Here is a 26,406-nt window from a genome sequence, read left to right as displayed (position 1 = left end):
CAAATTTTTCCTTTTTAATTTAAGCTATTTGTGTTTACTTTCTGTAACTTGCAACCAGAAGTATCCTGACAAAAAGAAGGTTATGGCAAAAACAAAGATATTTTCCAGAGATAATTACATGTATAATGACTATTCATCTCATCATATTCTACGCTAAGGGTTTTAAAAGCATCTCAATCACTATGCGACAGTCATCAATACTAAAATACATTTAAACTAAACAGTATAAAGAGCATACAGCGGCACATTCATTCACTCTGGAATTGTGCATCAAATGCAGAAATTCCCACTGAGAATTGGGACTGGAGAAATAGGGATAAGAAGATGAAGAGTTGACTTTTTTTCACTCTATACACATCTAAAACAAAACAAGAATATTGCTTCTGTAAGTGAAACGGGTGATTAAGAAAGCTAAAAACAGGGTTGTGCACAGTGGCACATGTCTGTAATCCTAGCACTTTGGGAGGCCAAGGTGGAAGAAGTGCTTGAGGCCAGGAGTTCGAGTCTAGTACGGGCAACAAAGTGAAACCCCATCTCTACAAAAATAAAAATAAAAAAATTAGCCAGGCATGGTGGTACGCACCTGTGATTCCAGCTACTTGGGAGGCTGAAGAAAGAGGATCATTTAAGCCCAGAAGTTCAAGGCTGCAGGGAGCCATGCAGTGAGCCATGCATACCACTGCATTTCAGCCTAGGTAATAGAGCGAGACTTGGTCTCTCTCTCTTTTTTTCAATTTTAAAAAAGAAAAATTAAAAACAGGCAGAGAAATTTTGGTCAGACCACAAACCGTAAGAAGATGAGTAAATTCTGGAGATCTAACGTGTGTACTGTATGCCTGAAATCTGCTAGAGTATATCTCAGGTATCCTCATCCCACACACCAAAAGACTAAATTATGTGAGGTGATGAATATGCTAATTAGCTTGATTAATCATTTCATGGTGTATACATATATCAAAACATTACTTTATACATCTTCAGTATATGTCAGTTTTATTTGTCAATTATTCCCCTCAATAAAGCTGGGGGTGGGGGGAGGCGGGAAAGAGTTGAAAACATGATCCTTAAAGACTTACTTCATAGTGTTCATATTCATCAAGGTTAAATGAGTTGAAATTAAGGAAGCCATACTGCATTGCCTAAAATCCAAAAGAAAGCTTTTCAGAACAAGGATGCAAGTAAGAAAACAGTCTCCTACCCGATTTCAGAATACTAAATATCAGGGGGCCCCAAGAAGGTACTGTCATCATCAGATTACTTTCCACTGAACAGCTTTCAAAGGAAGTGGGAGGCATCTTCTAGACGCTTCTTTTATATGGAAATTAGTTATAACTACACAGAATGAGTCTGTTGTGTTTTGTTTGGGTTTCGTTTGTGAGATGTGCTTTTTTTACTTTCATTCGCCAATCATCCTGTCCATGCATTGTTAAGTAATCACGCCCCGAAAGTAATCCTCTTCTCTTACCAGATCACCACCTCTGGTGGAAAATTCAGAAGTTTAGGATTCAAATATAATACACAACCCAATGGTCTCTACATCAGTAAGAAAGAGCAGAGAATCCATGGGCTAGTTTATCCCAAACAAAGCCCTCATACTTCATTCATATCTTCATTTTCAAATTCTTCTGAACAGTCTTTAATCAACGTTCCCTAAACTAAACACAGCTTTGACATCAACACTAAAATAAAAAATTTTGAGGAAAAAAGTTACTCTTTCCATAGGAATAAAACAAAACATTTTCTGTCCTATCCTACAGCCTCCCTCTGTGTGACAGCACGCAGACTGTGCTAACCAAAATAAGCAGACTGTCTATTTTCTGAGACAAAGACAAACAGAGCTGGCGAACTCTGAGAAATGTCCTCCCAGCTTGCTGATCACTGAGCCAAACAGGAGGGAAGCAAGAACTCGTGATCCACAAGGTATTCTTGGTTCAAAGAGGGGTCTTTTGTACACCCAGTTTTCAAAACGTAAACTACTGAAACACAAACGTAAAATAAGAAGGCTAGAATACCAACTAAAAAGGTCTTCATTTTATATAGTTATTTTAACACTAATCCCAAGACTAAGTCAATCACAAAATTTATTTCCTTGACTTCAATACATTTCATGATTTTGGACTACAGCTATTCCTAATAGAATGAAACAATAAAAAAAGTAGTTTACAAGGAATTCCTATTTTCCTTTGAATTTCACGAGGTGATCTTATTGGAAGTGGATCACACTGAAAACATAATTACCCTGATGCATGTTTCTTCATATATGCAATATTCACAGTCAGTCACAAATAAAAAATGTTTACACTGAAAATCAGAAGCCAGTGACCCTTAAATAAAACTAAATATAGTGGTTGGGTGCAGCGGTGCACACCTATAATCCCAGCACTTTGGGAGGCCAAGGTGAGTGGATCACTTGAGCTCAGGAGTTCGAGACCAGCCTAGGCAACATAGTGATACCTCGTCTCCACAAAAAAATACAAAAATTAGCCAAGCATCACAGAAAAAATAAAAATTTAATTAAAAAAACCCAAAATATAGTAGGAAAAGGGCAATCTTTGACCTATCATACCAGCTAATTGACTTTGGGTGCAATACCCAATTAAAAAAAAAAAAAGCCAAAACATAACAATAGAAGCTGCAATATGGTGTTATAATAATAGATCATTTCCAAAGCTCTCAAAGCTTTGCTTTTCTCTTTTTAAAGGTCAGTGTACCCACCTGCATGAGCCCACCTGGCAGGGGCTGCAACTGCAACCAGAAGGTACCATTTACCCCTGTTGCCCTTTGGTCTCCAGATTTCCACTAGTGCCCCGTACCTGCCCACACGGAGGGCCCATGGAGCTGCCTCAGAGCCCATGGCAACTACCCCAATCAGCTCCATACCCCACAGTCACTGGACTCAAATCCAAACAAATTATGTTCCCATACCTCACTGATCGATACAGGAAAAAAAGTATACTGATTCGTTTCTGAATTTGTATGCTGATTAGTCCCCTTGTTTTAAGACATGTCGGTCACAATTCCCAGCAAGGCACCATGTTTCACTATACAAGAAAGTAAACCTGGGTTCCTTTTGGCTCTAAAAGCACAAGTTACAGAAAACTTGAGATGCTGTCAAAGGCTTATTTGATCTATGGGCTACTGATTCACCATTCTAGTTTCCTGTGCTGTCCTGACATTAATACCAGGACTTGCTGCACTGTGTAACCCCAGGGGACCCTGTTCATGTGGAACGTGATGGGCATGGCTCCTGGAATCGACATAGCAGCCCTGGTCATAACCTCAGGAAATCACTTGGAAATAGTTTGACAAAGCAGCCGTGATCCACTTAGTTTCATAGAAAACCGTATAACAAACTAAATGAGGCATTCAAATTCTGTTGAACTAGAAATTGAACGCCTGGGGAAACAAAAAGCAAGTGTTTGACAGTGACTGGGTTACGTCTGTGGTAATGGTATTGGTGGGAATCAGGTATACAGAATATACAAACCAAAGAGAACTCACCAGTAGACCAGTCATCCTTACTTTTGTTCTTTTAGATCACAATATACTCAAAACCAATTCTGGATCTAGAATCTAGTTGTATAACTCTTATTTTCCCCGTTTCTTAAGTGACTTTTCCCCCAGCTCATACACAGAAGCACTCAGAAATTCAGAATAAACCGTTTCCTGGTTTGGTCTCATTCTGACATTAGTTGGGAAGTGAGTGCACCTCTGTCACCATATACATCTTGGAAGAAACGTTAACAAAAAGATCTCAGGAAGAAGGCCTAGTCTTCTTGGACCACATGTTAGTTCCTCAACACAAACTGGGTGCACCCTACATGTCACTTACCTTCTTTACTGCATGAAAACAGTCGAGAAGTGTAATGTAGAAACTGCAGCTTCCATAGGCAGCATCTCTGAAACCCAAAAGTAATAAAATATAGATCAGTTCATTTTCTGCAATTACACTTACCTAAGACAAAGTTGACTAGAATTTAAAATCAAACGTATACTCAGAATCATTATCAAAAAGAAAAAAATCTCGCCTTTTGACTTTTTAAATAAAAGATAAATCAATTACAAATTTCACTGCAGTTTCTACCTATTCCAATAGGTACTGTTTTATGGGTCTGGATCAATAGTGACCACTTCCTAAATTTCAAATGTTCTCTCTGGATTATTTTTGGCTTTAATAGCTGAGCTACCTTCTTGAATTCAACAAATCAATACCTATCTCTCCCCCTAAAAGGGCAAAGCATTTGAATTTTTTCTTTCAGCTGGAAAATACCATACGAAAACCTTATTGGGAAAGACTGCTTTGTGATCCTGTAATAAACATATGTGTGTATGTGTGTCTAAGTATATGTGCGCATCTGTGTGTGTGTGTCTCCAACCAAGTATGACAGAAATATTGAGAGATCAAGGTCATATTTAAAATACTAGGTAGAAGGTCATAAGCATTTTGTTCCTATCATTATGCTAAAGACTTTTACCCATGTAACTAGATAACTTCCAGGTTTTTTAACTTTTTTATAGAGATAACGTCTTGCCCTGTTGCCCAGGTTGGGGTACAGTGGTATAATCATAGCTCACTGCAGCCTCAAACTCCTGGGTTTAAGCGATCCTCCCACCTCAGCCTCCCCAGTAGCAAGGACCACAGGCATGTACCATCGCATCTAGTTAACTTTTCCTTTTTTTTTTTTTTTTTTAAAGGTAGAGACGGAGTCTCATTATGATACCTAGGCTGGTCTTAAACTTCTGGCCTATGCCGGGCATGGTGACTGACACCTGTAATCCCAGCACTTTGAGAGGCTAAGGCAGGTGGATCACGAAGTCAGGAGTTCAAGACCAGCCTGGCCAAGATGGTGAAACCCCGTCTCTACTAAAAATACAAAAATTAGCCAGGCATGGTGGCAGGCCTGTAATCCCAGCTACTCAGGAAGCTAAGGCAGAGAACTGCTTGAACCCAGGAGATGGAGGCTGCAGTGAGCCGAGATCACACCACTGCACTCCAGCCTGGGTGACAGAGTGAGGCTCTATCTCAAAAACAAACAAAAAAAAAACTGGCCAGGCGCAGTGGTTCACGCCTGTAATCCCAGCACTTTGGGAGGCCGAGGCGGGCGGATCACGAGGTCAGGAGATCAAGATTATCCTGGCTAACACGGTGAAACCCCATCTCTACTAAAAATACAAAAATTTAGCTGGGCGTGGTGGTGGGCGCCTGTAGTCGCAGCTACTTGGGAGGCTGAGGCAGGAGAATGGCGTGAACCCGGAGGCAGAGCTTGCATTGAGCAGACCTTGCGCCATTGCACTCCAGCCTGGGCAACAGAGCAAGACTCCATCTAAAAGCAAAAAACAAAAAAACAAACAACTCCTAGTCTTAAGCAGTCCTCTCACCTTTTTGGCCTCCCGAAGTGTTGAGATGACAGGTGTAAACTGCTGTGTCCTGCCTTCTTCCTGATTCTTAAAGGACAGTAGTAATACCAATAAAACCACAGGAACTAACAAGTCAACTACCTTCCACAGGATCACTAGTTTTGGGAAAGTGCTTATATTACTTTACAGACAACTCCATCCACCCAAACACTGCATCAACACATAGTAGTAATCTTAGTATATGAATCTCTTAATATCAAGTAAGGTTTTACCCAGAGAAATAAGGCACCCCTGATCCCTACCTACTTCTCCTTTTTGGCTACCTTGAGCCATTACAAGATGAAATTTTCTGGAATTAGGCAACATAAAAATCAATTTAATTATGATTAAGCTAGGCACGCAGAAAAACTGTGCCTATCTGAACGGTACTCATTTGCTTCTGGGGAAACAGAGTTGCTGTTGGAGCTCTCACTAATTCCCCACCTTATTTGGGTCTTCACACTGTAATATTTCTTACTGTGAGGCAGTTACATACATATATGTAAAACCTTACTGCTGTACACTTAAGATTAGTGTTTTTGAGGCCGGACGTGGTGGCTCACGCCTGTAATCCCAGAACTTTGGGAGGCCGAGGCAGGTGGATCATGAGGTCAAGAGATTGAGATCATCCTGGCCAACATGGTGAAACCCTGTCTCTACTAAAAATATAAAAATTAGCTGGGTGTGGTGGCACGCACCTGTAGTCCCAGCTACTTGGGAAGCTAAGGCAGGAGAATCACTTGAACCCGGGAGGCGGAGGTTGCAGTGAGCCAAGATCGCGCCACTGCACTCCAGCCTGGTGACAAAGCAAGACTCCTATCTCAAAAAAAAAAAAAAAAAAAAAAAAAAGATTAGAGTTTTTGTTAAAAACTGTAAGTTACACATTTTTAACTTTTAATTCTTGCTCAAACCTTAAGGGCCAAGACTACAGCAATGAGGGAAAGAAGAGGCATCCTTTTCAGCTAAAATCATCTTCAATGTTACTGACTGAGCTGCTTGGAATTACTAAGCTATGCGAACCTTCACGAGGACGGAATGCAGGGTCTTGTTTTGTTTTCTTTTTTTGAGACAGGGTCTTGCTCTGTTGCACAGGCTGGAGTGCAGTGGTGCAAGCGTGGCTCACTGCAGCCTTGACTTCCTGGGCTAAAGCAATCCTCCCACCTCAGCCTCTGGAGTAGCTGGGACCACAGGTGCACACCACCATGCCTGGCTAAATTTTTATGTTTTTTGGTAAAGCTGGGGTTTCACCATGTTGCCCAGGCTGGTCTCGAACTCCTGAGCTCAAGCAATGTGCCTGTCTCAGCCTCCCAAAGTGCTGGGATTACAGGTGTGAGCCACTGCATTCAGCCGACGCACAGTCTTAGAACACACCATTTTTGTTCTATAAGGTTCTGAATTGAAAACCTTCTCTTTTACATCTTAGAAAAGGTCTTTATCTAACCTAAAAGACCATGATTTTCCCAACACCTTATGGGCAATATTCAGAAAGAAAAAAAAAAAATAAAAGGACTTGCAGTAGTGGTCCCCAGGCCAGCAGCACCAGGACCACCCCACCCATCAGAAATGCAAATTCTCAGGGCCACCCCACGTCTACTGAATCAGGGCCAGGTAATTTGTGTCTTTTTTTTTTTTTTTGAGGCGGAGTCTCGCTCTGTGGCCCAGGCTGGAGTGCAGTGGCCGGATCTCAGCTCACTGCAAGCTCCGCCTCCCGGGTTCACACCATTCTCCTGCCTCAGCCTCCCGAGTAGCTGGGACCACAGGCGCCGCCACCTCGCCCGGCTAGTTTTTGTGTTTTTAGTAGAGACGGGGTTTCACCGTGTTAGCCAGGATGGTCTCCATCTCCTGACCTCATGATCCGCCCGCCTCGGCCTCCCAAAGTGCTGGGATTACAGGCTTGAGCCACCGCGCCCGGCCTGATTATCTTCTTAACCTACTGATAATTATTTTCCAATCAAGTTAAAGGCATATTGATTCAGTCTCTGTGACATTTTGACAAATTTCTTCAATGCTTTCTCTTTTCTTTTTTTTTTTTTTTTTGAGAACCTACTGTGGGGCACAGCCCCGCTCCAATCTGTGATGATTTCACAAGCTTTCATCTGGGCCCTGCTGAAGTCCTGCCTCATACATCATAGAATCTGAATATACGACAAGAATCTTTGTTCACTCAAGTTTATTTCATTAGCACCTCCAATTTTAGACACACCGACATCACATCTTCCTCCCACCAAACATTCAGTCTTCTTCCAATAGGCAGAACAGCAACTCTGAGGCTCGGTTTATAAGCCTTGGGGAGTGGGGAGGGATCCTCGTCACCAAGATCATTTAACAAATTTGGAAAACACATAAGAACCAATAAAGGGGCACTGCTTGGAAACTGCACAACAATGTCAAATACTAGTTTTAAAGAATGGCAACTTTCATAAAAGCTCGTATTCACCACAGCCAAAAACTGCAAATGACCCAAATGTCCATCAAAAGGACAACAGGCAAATAAATGGTGGTATATTCATAGACTGGAATGCTACAAAAGCAAAAAAAAAAGGATGAACTACTGATACCTGCCACAACACAGGTAGATCTCAGACATTACATATGTGAAATCCAGTTGCCAGCTCCCCAAAATGCATACCAGTTACCTGAAGTTCAAAAGCAAGCAAAACTGATAGTGATAGAAGTCAGAGCAATGATTAGGTGACTGACTGGAAAGGGGTAGGAGGGAATCTTTCAGGAGACAGATAATTTTTTTTTTTCTTGGGATGGAGTTTCACTCTTGTCGCCCAGGCTGGAGTGCAATGCCACGATCTCAGCTCACTGCAATCTCTGCGTCCCAGGCTCAAGTCATTCTTGTGCCTCAGCCTCCCGAGTAGCTGGGATTTGATTACAGGTGTGCACCACCATGCCCTGCTAATTTTTGTATTTTTAGTAGAGACAGGGTTTCACCACATTGGCCAGGAACTCCTGACCTCAGGTGATCCGCCTGTCTCAGCCTCCCAAAGTGCTGGAATTACAGGTGTGAAACACTGCACCCAGCCAAGACAGTGATTTTTTTTAAATGTAGGTAAATAGCCGGGCGCGGTGGCTCACACATGCAATCCCAGCACTTTGGGAGGCTGAGGCAGGAGGATCACGAGGTCAGAAGATGGAGACCAACCCGGCTAACACGGTGAAACCCCGTCTCTACTAAAACTACAGAAAATTAGCCAGGTGTGGTGGCGGGTACCAGTAATCCCAGCTACTCAGGAGGCTGAGGCAGGAGAATCACTTGAACCTGGGAGGAGGAGGCTGCAGTGAGCCAAGACCACACCAATGCACTCCAGCCTGGGGTGACAGAGGGAGAACCTGTCTCAAAAAAAAAAAAAAAAAAAAAAGACACAGTCTTGTTCTGTTGTGCAGGCTGAGTGCAGTGGCATAATCAAAGCCCACTGAAGCCTCCTAGGCTTGAGGGATCCTCCTGCCTTAGTCTCCCAAGTAGCTATGACTACAGAAACATGCTACTATGCCCAGGTAATTTTTCCCCCCCAAAGAGAAACGGTCTTGCTATACTTCCCAGGCTGGTCTTCCAACTCCTGGCCTCAAGCCATCCTCCCGCCTCAGCGTTCCAAAGTGCTGGAATTATAGGCATGAGCTGCCATGCCCGGCCTATACCATGTGTTTTGTATGCAGGATGTCACTTCATCCTCACAACCCCCTCAGGGAGATTTTATTACTGTTTCTGTTTAAAGACTAGGAGACCAAGGCTCAAATCTGTAAAAGACCACAGAGATATCAGTAGCAGAGCTGACAGCAAAACTCCCATCTGATGTCAAGTCAAGCTATTAACAAATATACAATGCTACCTCTCAAGAAAACAGGAAGCAGAGGCAAGCCCCCCCACACAAAAACAACTAAGAAGCGAAGAGATAATACCAGAGAATAGAAACACACACTGTTGGTAACAATGATCCTATGACATTTTAAAATATTTTATACTATTTAATCATGCAGACCAGACACAGAGAAATATTTACTGTAACTCAGTAAGAAATCACATATACACATGCACTTGCGTGCGCGCGCGCACACACACACACACATGCACTTTAAAACTCTGTGGATCACCCCTGTATTCCCAGCACTTTGGGAGGCCAAGGTGGGCAGATCACTTGAGGCCAAGGGTTTGAGACCAGCTTAACATAGTGAAACCCCGTCTCTACCAAAAATACAAAAATTAGCCGGCGTGGTGGCGCCTGCTCTAGAGGCTGAGGCATGAGAATTGCTTGAACCTGGAAGGCAGAGCTTGCAGTGAGCCGACATTGTGCCACTGCACTCCAGCCTGTGCGACAGAGCAAGATTTCGTCTCAAAAAAAGAAAATAAAAAAACAGAGAGAGAATTCGATCTAAGTTGAATTAAATCTAATTAAATAAAACATTGCTATGTAACATAAAAGAACTTACTTACTATAAATGAATGCCATTCTTGCACAATGTCTTATTAGCAATACTTTGTTGGTTACATTTAGTCTATGTACTTGAAGTGGCAAGATACAAAGAATATAATGTCATTTCTATCAAAATATTATCAGGCTTTATTAATTCTGATTGGACTACTTTCTAATTGATAAGTTCTACAGAACACTATGTGAGGACGCACTAAATTTAAAAACTTTAAGTCAATCATAGGTTGACACTTTTGTAAAATAAATATGAAATGCAATAGTACTGTACTATTACATACCCAGTAACGCAGTCATCTTATTTTTGTGAATAAATTACTAGAAAAATGAAAGGGGAAAAAAAAAAACCAAAATACAAGTCCAAATTTCCTCTACTGTTTGATTCTACAGACATAAAATTGCTCTATTCAATAACTATAAATGCTTCTAAAATCTTACTCTCAACCTCCGTATTTATCTCATCACAGACCAGCACCAGTTTACAGGCCACACTTCAGGAAACAGCGTTTAGGTCGGGCGCGGGGGCTCACGCCTATAATCCCAACACTTTGGGAGGCTGAGGCGGGCGGATCACGAGGTCAAGAAATCTAGATCGTGCTGGCTAACATGGTGAAACTCTTTCCTCTACTATAAATACAAAAATGAGCCGGGCATGGTGGGCACCTGTAGTCCCAGCTACTGGGGAGGCTGAGGCAGGAGAATCGCTTGAACCTGGGAGGCGGAGGTTGCAGTGAGCCCAGATCACACCACTGCACTCCAGCTTGGTGACAGACCAAGACTCTATCTAAAAAAAAAAAGAAAAAAAAAAAACCCCGGTTTAGATAAATCAAATACCTAGTGTCTATGATAGAAGAGATTCAAATTTCACAAACCTGAATGGTTTCTAGTTGAGTCTTGTCTTTTGAATAATTACTGACTGATGCTCCTGGGACCACAAGGAACTAACTTCATTTCTCAGTGCCAAACTTCAATAATTTGAAACACAGCAAGGCAGTAAGCAATGCTTATTCTGTTTTTGGCACCTGTATTTAAATTAACTCAAAACATCTTTTTTCACATCAACAGTGCCACACTGTGTGAAATGTGTGAGCATGTTCCTATCTCAGGACCTTGTGCTGTAAATGTAAGAGTGGCATCGCAAAGGATTATCATTATAAAGAAGAGTTCTATAGAACAAACGTCACTACATCAGGAGATGACCAAGGTGCCTGTGACTCAAGACCAAAAATACAAGCATTTCTTTTAAAGGAAGAATGTGGTTGCTGTTATGTTATAGGTTGAGAAGAAGAATTTTCCAGCTTAGAAAATAATCTTTATCTCCCCCCTTCCCTTCCTACCCACCTCAAATAAAAGAATACTTAAGATGAGCCACGACCTAGCAGAAAGGGATGATACTGGGTTCAAGCCAATTCTAATTTGCTAAATCACCGATCTTCACAATCTTTCATGCAGTGTATTACTGAAGTCTTCGGACTGCCCTGAGAAATTGTTATTTCATGGAGTAAGTCCACAGGCGGGCCTATAAAGTTATTTGAAAAGGAGATTCTGCCAATAATTACAAGTACCTATGCCAAAGCTCATCTAAAATGAAGTCAGATTCACAAACTTCCTTTTTTAAAGTCAGGGCCACATATTCAAAATCAGGCATTTGTGGTATATGTAACAATCCTAATATGATAAACTAATTAGTTTGAACAATGAACTAATAAGCAATAGTTATTAGTTCACTGTACAAGCAGTGAACTAATTTGTGAATGGAAGAACAAGCAGTTTTGAAAATATCAAAGTCTTCAATGAGTAAAATTATTTCACACATTTATTATCCATTAAGTACCTACCATACAAGTATTTACATTATAGAGCTATGTCAAGTATTTTGATAAACAAGCAGAAAAATTTTTAGAACTTAATTTAAGCACCAGTCTTCTCGAAATATCTTCAACACAATCGCATGCTAAGCTTGAGATGAGGATGTCATCCATTCCTGTAGACATCACTATCTACCACCTCTGGGACACAGTGACTTCACCGGTTTTTCTGGAAGTGGTACTGCATTAGCAACCTTACCGGCTGTCTCTACTGTGTGCCCAGAAAAAAGGGGTTCATTTTGGTCCCAGAAAGTAACTACTGATTATTGGGAACATGTCTTCACTTCTCAGGAACCACACTCCTCAGGGGGAGTTTTGAGTACCATAGCCCAGGATTGTCACCTGAGTACGAAGCCTAGATTTTGGGTTTTTGGTTTTGTTTTTGTTTTTGAGACAAGTTATCTCTCTATTGCCCAGGCTTGAGTGCTGTGGTGTGACCATAGCTCACTCACCGCACCCTCGAACTCCTGGGCTCAAACAATCCTCCAGCCTCAGCCTCCCAAGTAGCTGGGACCACAGGCATGCGCAACCATGCCTGGCTAATTTTTTTTTTTTTTCTTTGTAGAGATGGGGCCTGTCTTTGTTGCTGAGGTTGGTCTGGAACTCCTGGGCTCAGGCAATCATTCCACCTTGGCATCCCAATTTGCTGGGATTACAGGCATGAGCCACTGTGCCCAGCCAAAGCTTAGTTTTCATCAACGGCAGTGGTTCTCAACGTAGGGAGATTTTGCTCTCCATCCCCCAAGGCCACTTACAGGGATATATGGCAATGTCTGCAGACAGTCTGAGTTTTGACAATTAGAGTGGGTGTGGGGATTTTACCAGCATCTAGTGGGCAGAAGCCATGGACGCCATTCAACATCCTACGATGCACAAGACAGCCCCCACGACAAAAGGTGAGCATTGTCACTGTGGAAAAACCCAGATGTGTGGTGTTATTTGTGCTCACCCTAAAATGACTATTTACCAGATCTTCTTTTTTCAGAAACAACTATCAAGATATTTCTGGCAAGGATCTGATTACCTGAATCTACCACATCATTCTTATATTTACCTGAAAGGAATATAGGATGTCTCTCCAAAGATTAATATTCTGTATGCTTCTTCTGGAGTTCTCCCCAAATATATAACCTATGTTTGGAAAAAAGAAGAAAAAGGCAATTTATTTCTAAGCGAAGGTACAGTGCTGTCACTGTGAAGTCAATTTTGTCCAATTTCCAACCAACTGAGCCGGGTTCTCCAGCCTTCTCCAGGAGCCCAGGAATCACCCAGAATCCTGTCCACACATTTCTTTTTTGTTTAAATCCTCCATTGCTGGTTTCTGTTGTTTGCAGCACGAGCCCTGACCAACAACTCTTCACAGCAACCTTTCGTGGTAAGACGCACGGTATTTTAAAAACAGATTTTCCAAATCAAGATGTTGGACTGATCCCATGCTTTTACCTCCCCTCCTTCCTGCAAGTCCACTGAAATGACAGCTCAGCAGCGTGTAGGAGATGGGGGCAGGGTTAGAATGGGGGGAGGAGGAAAGAGACACAAAAGCAGAACACAGACGTGATTCACTCTGCCCATGGAGGTGTAAGGGCTTGCAATACGGAACAAGTTGATTATCCAACTGCACTTGCTTTTGACGCTCACTGACTTCTTTTGTCCTTAGAACTGTGCTATGCTTTGGCTTTAATCTGGGAGAACACCTCGAGTATATTCTTTAGCATCTGAGGTCTATAGCTGATATTCCTTGCATTTTCAAACATTCCCTTTTTCCCCTTGACCTTTATTATTTGACTACTACGCGTAGGATTTTTGGTCTGCAGTCATTTCCTCTCGATAGTTTCTAGATAATGTTCCCATGTCTTCTCACTTCTAGTGTTACAGAAGTATTTTACTGGTCTAAGTATCTCTGACTGCTCCTTACAAGTAACCTGTTTGTTCTAGAAATGTGGAGTTTGAGACTTTTACCACCATCTCTCTAAATAAGTCCTCTCCCTACCCCCTATTACATTTGCCTGGGACTTCAGAACCTTCCTGCAGGGCCCTTTCAACTAAGTATGGAAGGTTGGGGTTTGTGGGGGTCGTGGTGGGGAGGAGACACAACATTAAACCTGGCACTTATATTATCACCAAAATTAGGTTGAACTCCAAAGATTACCTTGGGGAAATAGATTTTAAATTTCACTAACAAAAAAAAGAAATCACTAAAAAAAAGGTTAATTGCAAACTTTTTTATCTCCATTACTTAACATGATACATGTGACCCGTCTCCACAACCAAATGGGAAGCATTCTGAGGTTGGAACCCATGTCTTACGATTTCATTACACACCCGTTTGATTCACTGATTTACTTAGCTTAACCCACATCTACTTACAATAGTTAGGAACATTTTAAATATTTAATAAAAGTTGATATCAATGTGAAAGTATCACTGGACTAAGAGAAATTGTTCAAAACTCAAAGATCCAGCAAGGATCTTAGAAACTCAGAAACAGACATATCCTAAAACTAGTCATAAGCACTGACTCAGCTTCCAAAGGGCATTTCACCAATTTTCTGACTCAAGACTCATAAACGGAAAATTTTCCCAATGACTAGCCTGTTTCTGTTTCTTTCTTTTTTTTTTTTGAGATGGAGTTTCACTCTTGTTGCCTAGGCTGGAGTGCAAAGGTGCGATCTCAGCTCACTGCAACCTCCGTCTCCCAGGTTCAAGCAATTCTCCTGCCTCAGCCTCCCGAGTAGCTGGAACAATAGGCGTGCACCACCACGCCTGGCCAGTTTTTTGTATTTTTAGTACAGATGGGGTTTCACCATGTTTGCCAGGCTGGTCTCAAACTCCTGACCTCAGGTGATCCGCCCGCCTCGGCCTCCCAAAGTACTGGGATTATAGACATGAGCCACCATGCCTGGCCTACACACAGATCTTCTAAGCATCAGCTTGTAAGTCATGAAAAGTAATACATTTTAAAAATCCAGCTTGTTTTTTCCAAATTCCCTGATTCCCTTCCAGTCTCCAATGCATCTATGCCTCTTCTAACACTTACCAGATAACATCAGTAAAGTCTTTCATTTTCTCCATTCTATTTTAAGACTTCCTAGCAGATTAAGATAAGGAAAAAAAAAAAAAAAAAAAACTTAAAACTGGCCAGGTGCGGTGGCTCACGCCTGTAATCCCAGGACTTTGGGAGGCCATCGTGGGCAGATCACGAGGTCAGGAGATGGAGACCATCCTGGCTAACACAGTGAAATCCCGTCTCTACTAAAAATACAAAATATTACCCGGGCACAGTGGCAGGCGCCTGTAACCCCAGCTACTCAGGAGGCTGAGGTAGGAGAATTGCTTGAACCCAGGAGGCGGAGGCTGCAGTGAGCCAAGATCGTGCCACTGCACTCCAGCCTGAGCGACAGAGTAACAGTCCATCTCAAAACACAAAAACAAAAACAAAAAAACAAAATCCTAAAACCAAAAAACAAAAACCAAATAAAAAAACACCTTGAAGCCAGTAAGAATGAGAATAGGGTTTGATTCATTTGTGTATTAAAATGAAATCCAGAGACCTGTTTAGGAATTTCTCTAAATTTCTAAGGCCTTCTCTCAAATTCTACAAATTTTTCCTTAAGCACCAATTTAAGATAATTTTTCCTACTTGAGATTGCTGTTCTTTGGGTTCTCTAATTAGTAAAACTGCAATGGTATTACTTTCTCCTAACTTTCAAAACAAAAATAGTCTCTAATACATTAAGCACTGTGGTTTAGCCTTGGAACACTAGTTTGATTCAAAGAACCGCAAGAACAATGTAACATTTTTTCCTGTGGGGGAAAAAAACCCTAAATTCCTGAGGATGAACTTTAAAAGACTGTAATTTAAAAATCCAGTTGGGGAATGCCTGCACATAAAAAATAATGTCAAGCATAATTAGATAAACTGAAGGAAGTTTACAGATGCAGAATAATTCCACTTATGTAACTATCAAAGACATATTTGCCAATCTGTAACTTTTACCTTCTTTTCTTTTTCGGCCAGGCATGAAGGAAGTAACTTTTACTTTTACACCTACTCATCTTGCCGATTCAAAAGGCCTTCCCAAATGAAATCATTCTAAATTTGTGACTAAAGAAGAATCCTGTAAATGACTCCTACATTAACACAAATTCTCAGATTAGTAAACTCTAAATTGATGCAACTTATGATCTATCACCGTGCTTCTGGCAGTCTGCACACTTGGCGTTTCTCAAATTCTTTTGATATATTTTCATGAGAAGCAATATATATAGAATGCCCACTCTAATTCCACAGTGCTAGTTAAGAAGAGGAAACAACAAATGATGACCAAGAGAGCTGCTGACCAGTTGTGACCGCCAGCTTCCCAGACAACCCCAGAGAGTCTCGTCTGCTGGCATTTCCACCCTTGTGCGGTCCCCTCCCACAGTGAACAGGTGTCCCGTGTAACGAACAGGATACTGTAGTAAGAGGGTGTGGTTTCGGAGACTAGATCATAAAAGAGGTAGCTACTGTCTTGCTTTCTCTTAGAAACTTCGCTCTGGGTACAGCAAGCTGTTATTTTGGGAGGATACTCAAGCAGTCCACGTGGTATGGAAGAGAGGCCTCCTGCCAGCAATTGGCACCAACCTGCCATTATGTGACTGAGCCCCCTTAGACGTGGACCCTCCAGGTGAGTGTAGCCCAGACACGGCCCAGAACCAGACCAGACCCATCCAAGTTAAGCAACTCCCAGATGCCTAACTCACAGACACGGTCTGAGACAATGTGTACTGTCGTTTTAAGTCACAAAGTTTTGCGGTAATTCGCTGGGCGGCAATAGTGTGCAGTAGCACACTCAATGAGTAAGGAAATGGCCATTTCCATTTGTTAAAAGTGAATAAACAAATACATGAGGCGTAAGCACAGAGACGCAGCTTAGGAAGCATCAGTAAGACCTTGTTTCTCTAGGATAAAGACTCTCTGAACGGCAAATACACACACACACACACACACACACACACACACACACACAAATACTATGGTTGAAAATGCTTGAGACTGGTGTGGTTTTCAAAGTCATGGTACAAAGTTCTTTTTTTGCTGAACAATACCTCAACCATTCCCAGGGCTTCCCACCACCCCCATTTTCTAAAATCACCATCTGCACGCCCGAGTCCCTGTGAGAATGCTGGACCCCTTGATGACTGACATACGTTTCAAAACCTGGGAGGTACTGAACTAGCAGTGATGGAAGAACAAGCAACTGAAGCAAAAGGATCCCAACTGCATTACTTCTCCTTTCAATGTTTCAATGCTGACAGGCGAAATCATGGAAACCCAATTAGACATGTGCTTCCTATTTCTACTAGTATGTGCAGGATTCTGAAGCTTTATTTATATACTTAGAGAGCCTCGGTACAATTTACAACCCAAACGTCACACAAGTCATTGCACCCTAGAGCTGAGAGTGACAAAGGATATTGAAATTCCAGCAACAAATGTGGCAGCCTGAGTAACCAGGAAATCCTGGAGAGATGTCACAATGTTTCCAGCACTTAAAGACTCTTGTGACTATTTTCATGTCAGCCAGATGATACAGTCTTTCCTACGCCAAGAATTTGATTGATCATAAAAAAAAAAAAAAATCATTCTCTCCAGATTAACAAAGAATGCTCACAAATCAATGCAAGTTGAAGATAGGCTTACACATTCAACTGCTCAGTAAAAAAGGTGAGCAGGGGAAAGAACACAGAGAATAAAAAAGTAAATAAAAGAAAATCACTTTCATAGCTCCTGCACAAAACTGCTTAAGAAAAAAACTGTCGTTAAAAAAAAAACCTCAGATGAACTTACATTTCAATAGTTTTAACTTTTAAAATTACTTTTACTTATGTATATACAGTAGGTTAGCATAACGATGCTCAATTTCGACAAAATGAAACTGGAAGTTCAGAGTAGCAAACACGTATCTACCAACTCTGCTAATAAAAATAGTGAATTGGCCCTGGGTATTAGTACACATTTGAGTGATAGGGACATTTTTTAAAGACAAAGTAAATAATCTTGATTTCTTTGAAAAATGAAATTTCCTAATTTTTAACCATAGAGTAAAATAAAAAACCCACAACTATTTATAATGCTCTGTGAGTTTCATAGAATTGGCAGGCTACAGCTTTCCAGCCCTCGGCATCAGCTACTTCTCCAAGCTCACACTGCCTGTTACTGCTGGAGAGGGCCTGCTTCTCGGGCTTTATTATGGACAGGAACTCATCCTGTCTAACACAAGGGCCAGAACAAGGACAGGACCCAAAATTCCAGAAAGCTCAACGGATCTGCAGCCAAGGATCTGAAGCCATCGGAGAGCATTTCTCCTCACTTCTTCCCCAAGAAGTTAACAGCACCCAGCGAGCACCACAGGCAGTGGAAATGCCTGTCAGGAGCCCCGGGTGGCAAGGGAAGTCCAACTGTGATGGTGTGAGCAGGGCAGCCAGCTGCCTCCCACGGGGCCGGCTCCCAAGGCAACACCAGCTTCCCACTGAGGGCCTGTGCCGTCCTTTTGCTCAGCCCAGTTCGCCTTACACTAGCTGGGGCCTGGCTACTTCTGACAGTTGCCTCGTGCTGTTTGCCCTGCCTTTCACAGACGCCCAGGAAGGGTGTCATGACCTCATTCTGTCCTCCAGCCTCTGCTGTCCCACCTGGGCAGCGTTTGTTGAACTGGATTCTTATCCAAGGCGTCTAGATCCTCATTCTCTGCTCCCTTGTCTTAACTTCCCAACTGATCCTTTTCTCCTGCAGGCAGCTTAACCCAGCACTGGCTACTCTGAGTCCAAGAAAATTAAATCATTTAAAAAGTGGGACCACAGATTCAAAAGATCATCATTAAATAACAAAGTCTCTGAGCTCTTATTACACCTGTAGAGGCAATCTCAAATTTACTGCAATTTACAATTCTACTCACAGATTGCTGAGTCACTATATTCTTAAATTTAATTTAGTATCATTTTCAACACAAATGCTTACAAGGTAAGCCATTCTTACAGCTATACAAACTGCTTAAACATAAAAAATAATTATATGCAGTGATAAATTCTGAACAGGGAACCTACATGTTACAATTAGCTCCACCAAAGTAATCTGTTAAACATTAGAGGAAAGCAAATTTGCAAGCTATGTGCCAAAAGTTTGCTTGTGTCATTTATTTTATACACAAAATGCCTGGCATTTATTTTACACACAGAAAGATGTTAGACATGGTGGTTAATTTCCCAGGCTAGCCCTCAAAAGTACATTTAACCCATAGAAGAGTTGAATGCCATGTATCTTCAGAAAACCTAACTGCTGTTGCAGGAAGATGTAACCAAAGTAGAAAGACAAATACCATTATGTTCTCACTCATATGGAGAGCCAAGTAAGTTGATTTTATGGAGGCCAAGAGTAAAATAGGAATTACCAGAGGCTGGGAAGGGCGTTGTGTGGTCAGGGGGAGTGAAAAGAGGTTGGTTCATTGGTACAAATGTACAGGTAGAAGAAACAAGTTCTAGTGTTAGATAGCGCAGTAGTGTGACTGCAGTTTCCAATAACTTACTGTGTATTTCGAAATAGGAAGATTTAAAATGCTCTCAACACAAAGAAATGACAAATGTTTCAGGTGATGGATACCACAACTGCCCTAATTTGGCTGTCACACATTATATGCATTTATCAAACTATCACATGTACCCCATAAATATGTACAATTATGTATCAATAAAAAAGTTTAAAACTGTATGTAAATATAAAACATATATGTACACAACACCCATCTGTACATATACACACACGTGCACATGTCCTATTTCTATAAATATAAAAGTTTCTTTTTAAAAGATTTTTCTACATTTCTCAAGAGTACAAATATGGATTTTGTGTATGACATTTTTACAACAAAATTAACAAAACAAAATTTCCAACTTTTCTTTCCAAAAGGATCTTTTTTATTATGAATTTGTTTTGAAAAGCACTTAAAAATTTCCTCTTAAAATTTCACCTTTACTTTGAAATGACAGGTTAAGTTTCATTACCCCACAATCTGGCTAGGTCACAGCCACTGGCTTAAACAGGGCAGCAAACTGATTTTTAAAATAATATAGTATGTTTACCTTTTTGTGAAAAAGCAAACAAAAGCTCAAGTCATCTTTCATATTTTTCAGCTCTTACAGTGGTACAAAAGATTTTTAGCTTCACTCTAATTTGTCACCTAAGAGTCTACCATTCAGATAGCTGAACGGGAAAGCCGTTTACCGGGCCACGGGAAGAGCAGTACTTCAAAACACAATAAAGACGAAAGAGTTCTCAACTCGCTCTTCTCACTTCTTGTAACACACATGACGCCTGACCGTCTGTCAAAAGGACTAACTGTGGGCATGTCAATTCATATTTTACACATTTGTGAAGCCTCACCTCTTCTGTTTTCAAGATAAAAAATAAATATAACACTTTATTTCCATGCCATAAAGGATTATCTCACACTCTCTGCCCATCCCACATTAGGTCTTTCTGTGTATACAAGGATGACGGAAACACGGTTCCTTTCAGAAGCCCTGAATTTAAAAAGGACTGATAAAAATAGTCAGTCAGTCTATTTGGAATATTTCCTTCCTAAAGATTCCTCCTCCAGATTTTTTTGGTTTTGTTTTAACATTACCATGCCAAGTCAAACACTCTCCAAAATTCCCGACAACTCCAGAAAACGTTATCAAGGATACGGATCAATCTATAGGGAACTATCACTCATCTCTACAAATCTTTAACCAGAGGATTTAATACACTTTAAGCAGATCAAAGCTTCACTTGCTTTGATGTTTTATCTTTTGAGGTGTCCATATTTTATCTTGACACTGCTTTTCTACTATGAATACATTTCCTTTTCTTGGAAGTTTTTCTCCTGCTTCCCTGCCTATCAACATTACAGTTCCCAATTCCTATTTTAGCAGCCAGCTATGGCTGCAAAGGCTTCTGTCACAGCCAAGAGCTATAATCCTCCTGCCAAGCTAGCTCCTCACTGGGTAGAGTAATAAATGCGAGTGAAGATCCAAATTTGCTTACCTGGCGCTCCCCTAACCAATCAAATCAGTACTAACCTGAAGGTGTGAAATTCTGGAAGGATTTCTAAACCTAAAGATATGTTAACTATAGAAAAATAAGCTTCTGTGGGCCAAAATACAACCATAAACAAAGTCAAAAGGCCAAAATAACGCCAAAAAAATTTCAGTAAGTACATCAAGGGTTTGTGGTTTGTTCACTAGTAGTTTAAAAACAATAGCAACAAGACTTAAAAAGAGTGATTTCTTATTTATAAACTTATCACATGTTCTGTTTCTGTTTTTAAGACAACCCCGAGTTCCCACCACGCCCACAGCCCCCTTCAGAGGGGTCTTTCACACTGCAGTCCCTGTGCCTGGCTCCTCAAGACGCTACCATCTCAGGGACATCTCATCTGACCAGAGACAGTGACTGACCCAGAAGCAGCCTGGCCTGGCCCCTCTGCTTTGCAGTTCCGCTCAGGAGCACTCTCTCCTCGATGGAACTTCAGCCATCCAGACTTTGTCTAGAGCAGTGTAAAGGCAAGATACATAAAGAAGGGTTGGAACTTTTTCTGTCACACCAAGGACCCTTCTCCAGGGTTCCCTTTTATATTTTATGAATCTCAAGAATTCTGGCTGAATCCCTTTTTCTATAAAGCTGTCACGATTTCTTTTAATCTATGAGGCTCCTCTCCCCACTGACTGGCCAAGTAATAAGACCAAATGTCCCAGTTAAAACACCCACTTCTCCATACTCTTTTTCTTTCTTGGGGTGACACATAGACTTTCTTTTTTTTCTTTCTTTCTTTCTCTTTTTTTCTTTTTTTTTGAGATGGGGTCTCATTCTGTTGCCCAGGCTGGAGCGCAGTGGTGCGATCTCGACTCACTGCAACCTCTGCCGCCCATGTTCGAGCAATTCTCCTGCCTCATCCTCCCGAGTCGCTGGGATTACAGGCGCCTGCCACCACACCTGCCAAACTACTAAAACTTTCTTTTTTTTTTAGGCTTTTGCTGCAAGCACAAGAAACACCAAGAGAGGCTGGGAGAAAGGAAAACACCAATACATCTGGGTAAGCTTATGAAACCAAATTTTAATAGACAGAATCTATAACCTATGTTTCATACTTTCAGGGATGATAATAAATTTTGAAGTTTTCTCAGAAACTTTTTGTTTTTTTTTTGGAGACAAAGTCTCACTCACTGTCACCCAGGCTGGAGTGCAGCGGCACAATCTCAGCTCAGGGCAATTTCCAACTCCCGGATTCAAGGGATTCTCCTGCCTCAGCCTCCCGAGCAGCTGGGACTACAGGCGTGCGCCACCACACCCAGCTAATTTTTGTATTTTTAGTAGAGACGGGATTTCACCATGTTGGGCAGGCTGATCTCGTACCCTGACCTCAAACGATCTGCCTGCCTCAGCCTCCCAATCAGAAGCATTTAATTCAACTACTTTTGTGAGCATAAATAGGAACACAAAACAAAGACCTTAATCACTGCTGTTAATGATATACCTTAAACATAAAAAGGAAAATTATTAAATCTTGAGGTACAATTTCAACTAGTATCACCAACTTCTGGACTAGTCTTTGTAAATTCCAGATTATCAAACTGTACTCCAGAAAATAATTTTAAAAGGGTCCGGTAAGGCATGCCAGAGATAAGGAGCAAGCTAGAAGTGGGGAAGAAAGAACTTAAAGAGCTCCAACAGCAACCCTGTTTTTCAAGCCTAGGAGAGAGTAGCTATTGCACTGATGGTGGGGTGGGGGTGGAAGAAATATCCCCTGGCCACTCCCCACTGAACAGAGCGGCTTTCTTACCACCAAACACATGGGGTACTACTCTGGAGGAACTCGAAGCTGGCTCTGGAAAAATGGCAGCGTTCAGGGCCCCTGCAGATGAATCCACTGGGTGCCACACAAAATATGACTCTTCAAAAAACAAATCTTTTCCATCATAGTTACAAATAAATGAAATTCACAACTCTTATGTAAATACTGCTGCTATTGCAAGCACATTTCCAATGATCCAAATGGAGCACTTGATGGCATATGTATGTAATCCGTGCAGTATGTAACCCATCTTCTGACAACACTGACATCCCATGGCCTCCTGCTAGATGTTTTGATGAGAAAGGAGATGACCTTAACTAGGGGAAAAAATGCCTAGATTCAAATTTTATAAAGCACTCAAGTGATGTGCTTTAATTTTCTTAAAAATTTTTAGAAAATGAATAGTGGGGTCCTGACCCCAGTAAGATGATTTTACAACTCACTAAATGGATCACGAGTGAATAGAAATGCTTTGGAGCACGATTTTCCAAACTTAAGTGCCATAAAACATAAACCTTTGCCAAAGTAGTTGGTCACTTTTTAAAAAAATATAGACTTTTTTCCCCGAGCAGTTTTAGGTTCACAGTAAAACTAAGTGGAAGGTACAGGAGATCTCTCATCTACCTGCTCCTTCCACATAAGCACAGCTTCCTTGAGTTGGTCAATTTTTTTAAAGCAATACATGTTCTTCCTGGAGAGAAATCAAGACATTATCTTGATTTCAAAATTCCGACTGCAAATGTAAAGAACCACTGTTGTGTGCATTTTTATGAATACATTAGGAAAACAAATACTTACCATGTAGCATCCAACAAGGAAGGCAGCATTTGCTTGTTTTCTCTGATCAGAGCCCGTAAAATGAACAATTTTCTTCCTTAACATTGTAATGGACTGCATAAAAATAAATAGCTGTTAGCATTTTCTTTTTAATTTCAAGTCTTCCACAATTTCATTTTGTGATGAAGATTAATTCCAAATCCCACAATGTATAACCATTCGCATTATTAGCAAGACCTTTGAAAAGACTAACATTGATACCCACAAATACCATATACCTTCCCATAAAAAGGCACATTCTGGGATGAGAATGGACATACAATTAGAGAAGAGGGGAGGAGACATGAATGGACATATGCTTAAAGCACGGGCTGCCTCTGAAAGAACAAAGCAAGAGTGGTAGAAAAGACGACCTTTCCTTCTGTTTGGTTTTTAAAGAAATCTGCCCCCAAAGCCTTTAAGTTAAAATAAAAAGGTATACAGAATTGTCTACAGTGTTATAAGTCAGGGCAGTGAATAACCAGGGGAGGCGTGTGCGGAGACAGAAACTGGAAGACAGCATGGAGGGCTGCTGCGAGATGCCGCCAGTGCACTGCTCCTGGCCTGGTGATCAAGATAATCATCTACGTATATTCCATTTGTGAAAGTTTACCGAGCTCTACATCCATGATGTGTACATATTTCTATTTATGTTAAAAAATTTTCTGGCAGGTGTGGTGGCTCATGCCTGTAATCCCAGTACTTGGGGAGGCTGAGGCAGACAGATCACAAGGTCAGGAGTTCGAGACTAGCCTGACCAACATGGTGACACTCCATCTCTACTAAAAATACAAATATTAGCTGGGCGTGGTGGCGTGGTGGCACTGCATGCGCCTGCAATCCCAGCTACTCAGAAGGCTGAGGCAGGAGAATCTTTTGAACCAGGGAGGTGGAAGTTACAGTGAGCCCAGATGATCCACTGCACTCCAGCCTGGGCAACAAGACCAAAACTCCGTCTCAGGAAAGAAAAAAAAAAAAAAGAAAAGGAAGAAGGAAAAAAGGACTGAAACATTTTTGGTTGACCCAAAGACTAAAAGTCCACAGATGGTTGAGTACAGGAAAAAAATTTTTTTTCCAAAATTAAAGCAAAGGAACAAATGCTGGGGGAAGAGAGAGTTATTTTTAGCTTCCTAGCCCTGCATGAAACAAAAGATCTGCCACTGGCAACTGGAAAAAGGAGGGAGAACTCAAATGCACAAGGCCATAAATAGTTATACTCCTATTTAACAAAGGCAAAAAAGAAGAGTCTCCAGCTTTGTAGCAATATGTAGTCAATAGAGCTTTGATGGTCAAGGAAAAACATCTGCCTTACCCATAAATTTTTAATTAAAGCATGTTAAAATTCTAATTAAAAATAAATTTTATTTCCTCTCTGTATTCAATTAAAGTTTTTTTTTAAGTGCCTGTCCCAAAAAGCAGTATTTTCTAGTTGAGAATTTACAGTGACTGATTTGGAACTGCTAGTAAGCAGTACATACATAACTTCCTACCGTGCATGGCCAACAATTCAGTGTTTTACACACATGAATGTGGTCTAAGTTCAAACCAATACAAATACACTTGTGTAACTCTCGGTGATACAGCCTTAATGACGTACTATTTGCCCTAGATTCTCATGCCCCTTAATTGTACGTATGAAGGATTATGTAGTACAACATCACGGGAGTTTCAAAATAGGAGAGAAATAAGATGAGTTCATCTTTCTCGTTAGTTTGCTATCACTCCCCATCACAATGAAGGCAGAAAGAACAACGGCCAGAGCAAGGGAAGAGTTTCTCTTGTTAGGTTTCAGTTCTATTAGGTCAGACAACACGAGTTTCACTTAATTAACTGATTCCCACTTTGGCTTTTCAAGTATTTGGGCATCACTAATTCAAACTAGAACCAAATGACTCAAACTTAAACTGTCCATTCAAAATTCTAGAAAACAAATATATACACTATGATCTTATAAAACAAAAGAAAATGTGCATGTTCCAAACACCACTGCAGTGAAAAACACGGCATTTCCTTTTTAAAAATAGATGTTTTCCTTACTTTCGTCCCCATATCAAGCTAACAATGATTACTTACATCAAATCTTAAATAAAGACTTTACCTTTAATTTCTTATTTATCTTGCAACAATATCTGTAAACCATTGCCAGATTGAGTGGTCCAAAATCTGCGTAGAAGCTTTAAAAATGAAAAATAAAAATGTGATGTACATTCTAGATGCTCTGAATATAAACATCTTTTTTGGGTCTATAAGATCAAATTAAGATGAGCCAGCATATACCAAATAGTTATGGGCCAATACAACTTAAAGATACTGTTTTACTACTGGAAGACTATTCTGGTAAATAATGCCTATTTAAAAATATCACAAGTGCTACAACGCCTATATGTAACCTCAATGAACATGAACATATCTTCTAAATTTAAAATGCTGTTTTTCCATACATATTTCCAAGGGCAAAATCACAATATCTTACTTAGTACACATTTATATCTCATTGTAGTGTAAATATTAGATTAGCAAATCTAAAAGTTTAAATTTAGGGAAGTTTTTTTTTCCTCTAAAGGTTTATGTTATTACTACAGGTGAAAAACAAGCATCCTGTAATTAGCAACCAACAGATTTATAATTTTCCCAGGCTGTCCCATTTATAACCATACCTTTACATTCTTCAAAAAAAAAGTTACAATCTTTGAAAGAGCAATACTTACTTCTCATATTCAAGTTCATTATCTATGCTGAAATAATGTACATTTGATGCACTCTTTGGTCTGCTGTAGAGAATGGCAAAACAAAGGCGATCTGAAATGGAAAAATTGCAATGTTCCTTCCTGCAGGTTACAAAAAACGTTTCATATATCATGACACTCTTTTCAGATGAAGTCAGTTTTTCATTTTTTTCATGCACGTTTCAGATGGTAGGAGTGGTAATGGGTAATTACAAAATATTCTGGCTATTTGGGTGGGTAATAATCAATGAGCACATTTTTAAAAGAGAAATTGCCTTTAACCGTAAGTTTCAAAAGT

General features: G+C 40.7%; 1 protein-coding gene across 10 annotated transcripts in view; it reads right to left on the bottom strand.

Moving 5' to 3' along the window:
• Window positions 1–26,406, bottom strand: part of CDC14B (cell division cycle 14B) — a 127,153-nt gene that overhangs the window by 43,331 nt on the left and 57,416 nt on the right. For 8 of the 10 annotated variants that reach the window (XR_003306650.2, XM_026446826.2, XM_026446830.2 and 5 more), the window contains exons 2-7: window positions 26,091–26,181; window positions 25,481–25,556; window positions 23,365–23,457; window positions 12,753–12,829; window positions 3,833–3,899; window positions 1,077–1,139 (exon numbers count right to left, since the gene is read on the bottom strand). Coding sequence is in view for 9 of the 10 variants with exons in the window: in XM_026446826.2 (XP_026302611.1) it covers window positions 1,077–1,139; window positions 3,833–3,899; window positions 12,753–12,829; window positions 23,365–23,457; window positions 25,481–25,556; window positions 26,091–26,181 (467 nt within the window). In the remaining variant the exon portion in view is untranslated. Of the gene's footprint in view, window positions 1–1,076; window positions 1,140–3,832; window positions 3,900–12,752; window positions 12,830–23,364; window positions 23,458–25,480; window positions 25,557–26,090; window positions 26,211–26,406 lie in introns of all 10 variants that reach the window. The other 2 variants (XM_026446828.1, XM_026446831.1) reach the window with 2 other exon arrangements.

Source organism: Piliocolobus tephrosceles, chromosome 14 (genome assembly GCF_002776525.5).
Source record: "Piliocolobus tephrosceles isolate RC106 chromosome 14, ASM277652v3, whole genome shotgun sequence".
Lineage (NCBI taxonomy): Eukaryota > Metazoa > Chordata > Mammalia > Primates > Cercopithecidae > Piliocolobus > Piliocolobus tephrosceles.
This window is presented reverse-complemented; position numbering and strand designations above follow the sequence as displayed.